The 8,425-nt window shown below is 36.7% G+C and overlaps 1 protein-coding gene across 1 annotated transcript; it reads right to left on the reverse strand.

Moving 5' to 3' along the window:
• Positions 1 to 416: 416 nt before the first annotated feature.
• On the reverse strand, positions 417 to 1,517 carry LOC136810782 (uncharacterized). The gene is made up of 3 exons (XM_067067385.1): positions 1,438 to 1,517; positions 1,140 to 1,247; positions 417 to 959 (listed from the first exon to the last, which is right to left on the reverse strand). Exons 1-3 carry the CDS (start codon positions 1,510 to 1,512, stop codon positions 417 to 419), a joined length of 726 nt encoding a protein of 241 aa, XP_066923486.1. The 5' UTR covers positions 1,513 to 1,517.
• Positions 1,518 to 8,425: the final 6,908 nt, after the last annotated feature.

Below are 8,425 nucleotides of genomic sequence, written 5' to 3' on the forward strand. Positions count from 1 at the left end.
CTTCTGGAAAAGCTGGAGAAGGTAAACACACGCTTTTTTATAAGAATATCTTCTATAAGAATATCAGGGTGAAAATTGGCCAAATCGTAAGAATACCCTAAGAATACCCTCTAGGGTGAATTTAGTTCAATAAGAATACATCAGGTCATTTTAGATTTGGTAAACATAAAAAACTGTTTCCTTTGTTAGAGATAAATTGAAGCTTTGAGGAAGAACTGTAATTTTAACCCAAATATTCACCTAAGTCCAAAACTCTCAAATTGATCATTTCTCATGTTTGTAAAATGTTTGTCAAGTCACCCTCATCCAAAGTAAAATATTCTTATAAAAAAGGCGTGTAGTTGGATTTTCTTCCTTTGTTGGTTTTCAGTGGAACGAGAATCAAGCGAACGCTAATAATAACACAACTCAATAAATTAACTTGTTATGCTCTTGCGGACTGCGATTCGTGTGGATGATCGCTTCGCCGGTGGCTCCGTTACAAACTCTTTAATTTTCGGGTTGGATTTGGATTTGCGTTTCTTTGCCTTGGGAGTTTCATTCTTTTTATACTCCGAAGGAGTTGGTGGTGATGGTTCTTGAATAACCAACATATTCTGATTGTTGTCTTTGTGAGCTGGGCATAAAAAATCAATGCCTTCAATCTCTTCGATGGAATCGATATTGTAACCAGCGCAATGTATGTGTACCCAGTAGTCACATTTAGGGGCACTACAACCAATGTACTCCGCATTTATTTTGACCTTTTTCTTAAGATCCTTATCCGGTTCAGAGTTATATATCACTTTGCATAGCTCGCACCTGGATACTTTCCCAGCTAATTTGTGTTGATCTGATTTAGGGGCTTGACCGGGAAGGTTGTTTATTGGTTTCATCTTTGCAGATGGGTCATCTGCAGTTAATCTTATATCACGTCTACTTGTTTTCTTTGGCCGTATTGTCCTGTGGTTTGACTTTACCTAAAAAAGTATAATCAAGGTCTGAAGAATCGATGGTCAGAGTGTCCTAAAAAAGTATATGAGATTTATCGAAAGCATGTTAGGCATTGCCTGTCGCAGCTAGGAAAGGTCCTATGAATGGGCCAGAATTATTATCTAGAAAGATAAGAAGACTGGGAATTGTCATATAAAAGGAAATACCGTGATATTGGTGAGATGAGTGGAGGGTACATGAACATTAGCCGATGTGCTTGGTTGCATTACCATATTTTGATGCTGCCTCTTCCACGTACCAACTGTTGCAGCATTCTATGTGGGGAAATAAAGCTAAATCAGTCGCAGATTCTATGTTGATATAATTTCCGTGTAGAAAAAAAGGGTTCACCCGTAGCCTTATGAGCAAAGTTCGTATCCCCGTTTCAACTATTTAGAATCTATGTTAAAAATTAATATGTCACATACAAATTAGAATATATTCCTGAATCCATAAAACTCGTACCTCTCCATTCTTGTTACCCCAGGAACGACAGTCGCCTTCCTTGGTTTCAATATCCAAATTAAACATGAATTCCATTTTCGTCGCAAACTCCTGAAACTAAAATAACGAGATGTCTTTGTTTTCTCTTTAGATTAAAGAAAATTTGAACAACGAACTTGGTATGCGTGATCCACTCCAGCGGTGTAATCGCTTGGTACCGGCTAAGCACATAGGCTATATCGCTTCTACGATTAGACTGTCCAACTATATGAAAGGTAACATTCAAACTCTAAAACCTATGCGCATTACAATTAAAATGTTCCAATATCATATAAGAAACTTGAAGAGTTGTTACTATATAAACTCATCAAAAATAGATTGTCCAAATGTACGTCAGACAAGCCAATTGTTTTTCCTTACAGAAATTCCGTCCGATGATACCGACGACGCACAAACAAGTATGATAAATCAAATCTTAGACGAGGATTTGATTTGTTTTCACCAAACTGCACAGAGCGCGAAAAAACAACTCATGAAATCGATACTGGAAAGAACGAAACTGACTGAGAGGGTATTTAGAGTGTGGGTGACCGAAAAAGAAAGAAAGATGCGATGAAAGCTTCTTCCTTAACTAAAGAGTAAGTAGATTTTCAACATTTTTGCTTAGTAGGTATACAACACAAGTACCAAATAGCCAACACAACCATTCGCTATTTCAACCTGAACCAGCCTACCCATTACCCTATCCATCTGTAATGTGTCTTTTCATTTTTCAGGGAATTAATTGCACGAATAGAGACTTTTCTAAAGAAGTTCCCAACATATCAGGACGAGTACAAGACAGACGTGAAAGGCAAAATAAAAGAGCTTCATGTTGATTTTTTCCTAAAGTTACAAGATCTTGACATTGAAAATCAAACTGAATGATGTAAGGGAGTGGTCAGAATTTATCTACTAGGGAGGGGGGCTGGAGGATTATAGGGGGTGTCAAAATTCTTCCCGACCCTTAAGGGTGAGGGGTCCTGAAACAATTTCATGCCTTTAGGGTGGGGGGGGGGGTACAATTTTTTTTCATTAATATAGATTTCAAATGTTCCTTGTCTACCTGCCAAAATTACCAATGAAACTTTCTGCGACATGAAATTTTATACTTTCTGCATTTTTTGTAAGCTTATTCTCGCTACTTTGATGACCTTTTCAAGGCCTTTTTTATCTATTTGATCTTGCTTAGAGCAAAACTTTTCACCTGCGACGCGTAAGTTACGAGAAAAGATATTTTGGAAAATATCCTCCGCCCCACCCTAGTAGATACTTCCTGACCACTCCCTAAATATACAGCCAAAAAAACAATAGAAAATATAGAAATATGCATTTTTACCTTTTGAAAGAATGGAAGTAGCTCTTTTTGATACTCTGCACGAGCAACCGTTATTTTTCTGCGGTTGTTTCTTACTGTTTAATTGTTTTTCCAAAAAAAAATACATCTATTTGAAACAAAATCGTGTCTAATAATGCGCCTTTTCGTGACAACGTGAATACAGAGACCTCCTTAAAACTCTATCGATTGAAATTAAATTTTACCCATTCCTCTAGATTATCTTATCCACCCGAACAAGTATTTTACTGCCTTAGAGTCTAGCGGCAGTCGTGGGAGCCATATAGACCGAAATTTAATCGTTTTCATGATTTCACTCCTAACCGGGATTTTGAAGTTTCATAAAAGGCGTAGTCCCGTTACCTAGGTCCCCCCCCTGGGTCTTAACGTCAATCAAACATATTATCAATGTTATGGGAGCTGGACGGGCGTATTCTGTTTTGACGCGTAGTATCAGTTGGGAAGTGCACTGAGACAGGGATATTACATGTTTTAAAAATCAAGGTTGTTGATGATGACGTTAGCCTGACACCGGGGTTAACCGAAATAATGTAATTTGTAAACAGGGTCTAACTGTATCAATCGCAAAATTTCACTGTGGAAGAAAATGGGCTGACTCGTCTTCACATTATGGCTTAAAGCTGTTACTTTCGGTTGAGAGCTGAATGTTTACCCGCTCTGATAGAATTTCGATTTAAAAAAAGGTAGGGGTATTCCTCATTAGGTTATTGCGAAGCGAATATACATGAGCGAAGCAGTTTTGCTATAGTGTGTGCGTACCTTTAAACTCTATATACCAGGGAAGCACAAGAATAAAACGAAAATTTAGTTCCCATATGTTAAATGTAGATAAGTATTTCGTTCAAGGTTGTGTTTCTCGTCCAAATATAGGTATCAATCTCGGTTTGGTAGATGATTTCGTTAATAAAAAATTTATCTTGACGGCACCGAAAATGTTCGAGTTAGGGCTTTTTTCCAAACGAGACATTTCGTCTTTTCCGTATATTTTGTATCTCTTCCTTCACCTATGAGACAGCTGATTGGTAGATACTTTCGTACTATCAGACAACTGATTGGTTGATATTTTCGTTGTTATGGTTTCGATCTTTTTACTTTTATTTATCGAAACCATTTTGTGAATTTTTTATTCAAAGAATATTTCCTGGAAGAATTTTATCGACCTGGAAGCTTTTGGAAAACTCTACCAACTAGCTACCAGTTTAGTGAAATAATTATTCTACTGTGGCGATTATCATTTGGAAAAATCATATAATCAGTTTCATCTACCATAACATTTTGGATTCAACAAAACCCAACACAACACATAACTTTGTGCACCAACAGGGAAGTCAACTTTTTCCTCAATCACTTTTGGCAGTGGGAAGGAAATTGCACTCCACCTTTTACAATCATAGTTTTCTTTTCACTTGAGAGAAATTTTTCTTGACACAAGAGTTACATTTCCCAACATCCTGTCTGTCTGTCTGTCTGTAACTATCTGATCTGATTAAGAAATATCAACACTGACACTTTTTAAATAAAAAATTTGATGTCCGACTAAAACAGAACAGTCCTAAATATCCACTATTTCTATATTTCCCTCATCGTGCTCATCAAAATGTCAGGACGCAATCAAGACTTTTTTCCACTAGGGCTAAAAAATTTGGGCCAAAATGTCTGCTTTTTTAATTCTGTTATTCAAGCATTATATTCTGTCGAAAGTTTTCGTGACTTTGTTTATAATTTTGACATTAACTGTGGTAACCCAGGAAAGTTAATGATTAGGGAATTGTTTATCGCTATGACATCATCAAATGCACCGATTGAAACATACCATTTGATTCCTTCTTTTTGTCTTGGGCCGGATTATGTTTTATGATCACAGTCACTTACAACAGTTTGATGCTCAAGAATGTCTAATATATTTGCTGTACCAAATTTATGATTGAAATCTAAGTTCTGCACCAGAAGAATCTGTTTTTACCATATCTAGCTTAGAGTCTATACTATGTCAAACATGTTATAATGCGTCAGAGAAAACTACATATGAAACTATCTGTCTTATTGAGTTTCCTAATCGTTTTAACCATCATTCAATAAAAAATGAAGTTTCAAGATTAGTTAATGACCCACATGGAGAGTTGCTTCAAGACTTGTATGACTGTGCAAATTGTCCATCTCGCACAATAGCTACGAAAAGTAAAACAATTATCAACATATCTGAATATTTGATTGTCTCACTAAACATATTTTGCTATGATCAGGCATCAAATATTTCAAGAAACCTCAATATTGAAACTCATTTTGAAAATGCATTACTAGGGAATCAAAATTTGTTTCCATTTTGATGGTTGAGAGATTTAATTTCTTGATTGCGAAAACAGGACAATTTTATAACTTTCACTGACTTAGGTTAGTTTTAACTCAACCTTGGAGCAAAATGGACTGATTGATAATTGGATTTCACTGAGTTCTTCTTCTTCTACAACATTGACTTAACTGGCAAGTGAAAACGTAAATTAGAAAAAGGTGAACCGGGGGATGGAACCGAGGTGAACTCATCTGGTAAACCGGCTGAATCGAGGAAAACCCAGCTTCTGCAGAACTTACTTTGAAATGTTCTTAGTGCATTTTGAACGTGGAAAAGTTTTGTTGTCAACATACTTGAAAATTTTCTTAACTTTTGCCATGAACTTTTGAACCTTCTTTGACATGCCTTTTGTAAAACATGGAACATTTTTTTTCATCAACTGTAAAAATTTTCCTCCATATCTGTTTAAAATGTGAAAAACCTTTGTTGCTTATGAGTTAGTTCATCTAATCTTTACAGCTCACCCAAATAGAGACTTATGCACATGCATAATTTTGCGTTCTTTTAAACCACATGTAGTTAATTCCTGTTACAAAAGATGATGAATGAATCTGTAGGGGTGGTACAGTCTCTTTTGGTCGGGGTAGTGGATGGCAAAATATGTTGTTCTTTGATTAGTTAGGGTTTGTTGTTCTTTTTTTGTTGCTTTTTAATAGATATTTGTCGTTCTTTTTAGATGGACTGGAAACGTTAGATTAAAACAGTCTCTTTTCTCCTTTTTTTTCGCATATACCTTACAAATGTGGAAATAACTTCTGTCTTGAACTTGGTACTATATAATTGTGTTTTCAATGTGGAAAGCTGTCAATTTGGAAATTTTCTTCCACGTTTGTCTAATACTCTCGGTTAGTCGGGGGGTTTGGAATAAGCAGGGTGCAGGGGGGTTGGAAGAAATCTCGAAATTTAATAAGCGAGGGGGGTTGGAAAATTTTGGAAAAATTAATTAGCAGCCCCACCTACCGGCTACCGTAACTTGGTCTAATGTCAACATCCCTCCACTAATTCCGACACCCTTTTTATGGCATGTCGATATTAGACCAACTTACGGTAATAGGTATCCGAGAGTATGGGAAACTTTTGTTGTCGACTTGAAGTTTTCTTCCACATGCGTTTTTTCCCTTTGGGCATTCTTTCAGATTACAAAAATGTTTCCCATAAGATTTTTTCCCTCCTTGCAATCTGTTGGAAATTATGAATATGAAATTGCTTTTTTCTGTTTTGAAAGTTTTTTCCTTTTTTTAAACATTATTTGTATATTATGATAATGCAAAATGACTTTTTGAAGGTGAAGCGTGACGCTACAGATCAAATCTGTGTTTTGACTGGACTCACCAACCTTTATGCTTATAAGGGTACAGTTTGTTTTTTATTATTTTTAATTCAAAATGCCCTGAATGTGTTACTGTATGCAGTGTTTTCATCTTACTTTTCTTATATTGTTATTTCTTTAAAGGGAACCCTCGCTTAAAAATGATACCAAGACACTCACTTCATAATCATATGAAAAGCAACTTCCCAAAGTATTAGCACGCAAAACTCTTTCTTCACTCCATAATTACAAATTATAAATTTTGATGTTCACTCAACTTTCAGAAATTTCAAATGACTTCTGAAGGCCTTCGAATTTTCTCGCGCTCTTGTCGCACCAAGTTGTCCACACAAATGCACCGGAAAATTACAGTACGAGTGTAGAGGCCAGCTCTAGTTCGAACAGTCTAGAATCCGCGCTCTTCTCCTAAGAAAAACCCTTTGCTTGGTGTCGAGTTGCGGGTTTATGGAAAATCGGTATCGGCTTCAGAAATCCCAATGAGCCCTGGTTGTGTTGGTTTCAGTCAGACGGAGACGCCATACTGTTTTCAGAGGAATTTTTCGATATCTCTACAGGAACTAGCAGTAAGTTTTATGTTCTTTGAATATGCTGTTAGGGGTTTTTGGACCAATATAGTTTGATTTCCTAAAGATCACAAACAAGCGAGGGCTCCCTTTAAACTTTTTGCTATTTATTCTAGAAAATGAAAAATAGAACGGTTGAAGCTTCATTTTTCATCAATCAGAGAATCTACAGATGTCAAATTTTTACGAATGATAGGATATTCGGAAAGACTGCAACGAATGTATTAAGTAAAACTTCACAAATGCCATTGAATATACAGTGTTTGTATGGGTTGGCAGACGATATCATACTCCAGGATGCAAGTGAAATTTTTCAATCCGCGGACCTGGACGGGGGTTCGGTTATTATCAGTTAGGGTTAGGGCTAGGGTTTGAGCTCAAGATTAACTTAGGGGCATTCGTACCCTGTGACTTAACTTAGGATCCCGTAGGGATCCTTGTAGGGGCACCGGTAGGGTTGGGAGCTTTCTCAATTAAGGTCTGTAAATTACACGCTATAAGTATTTGTGAATGACAGCAATCTGTCGTGTCTCGTTGGCGTAAGCGGTTAGGCATTGGGTTTGTAAACCAAGGTTGCTTGCATTTGGTTGTTCGAGCCGGGGTCGGAGACCTGTTTCACCGGTACGGGCAAATTTCAGTATATAGAAGATAGGAAAGTAGAAAATAGGGGAAAAAAGAGACGATGCATCCTGGAGTATGATATCGTTTGCCAACCGTTTGTATGTCTTAAATTTTTTGCTTGCAACTTGCGAATCGAGGAGGCTCTGGATCGCTTCGCAACTTTTATATATATACGGCTTGTTAAAAAGAACTTACCATTACTTGTTTCCGCCATTTTCTTGATTACTACCATATATAAACAATATGTACTTTTCAAACACAGAAAGATAAATCACACCACAAAAGTCTTATAGCCTTTACATACACAATATTAAAAAGATGTTAACTGACACTTTCGGTATCATTAATCTCCGGTGGCAGTAGATTTTGGTTCTTTTTTTAGGCAATGTTCTCTTTGTCATGCTTCTAATTCCCAAAACGCACATCTCAAAATCATATCTATCGGGCACTCGGCCTAAAGCCCCTTTTACACGTGGTCAATCTAAGGCAACGTAATTTATGTAAAACTGCCAACTGTTAATTTTACGTCATCAATTTATGTAGCATTATTTAATGGCTTTTAATATAATTGATGTGCAGAGTAATTATCTCGTTTTATCGAAGTGTAACCCTTAACAACAAGATATTCAACGTATATTATTCCATCTGTTAAACCGTTTTCATTTCGCCCGCTCGTATCCTAGCTGTCCTAACTTTTTGTTTTCTCGTGCGCTCAAGAGGAAAACGAAACTGAGCGATATTCTTCGAAG

Source organism: Clytia hemisphaerica, unplaced genomic scaffold (assembly GCF_902728285.1).
Source record: "Clytia hemisphaerica strain Z4C2 unplaced genomic scaffold, Clytia hemisphaerica genome assembly, whole genome shotgun sequence".
Lineage (NCBI taxonomy): Eukaryota > Metazoa > Cnidaria > Hydrozoa > Leptothecata > Clytiidae > Clytia > Clytia hemisphaerica.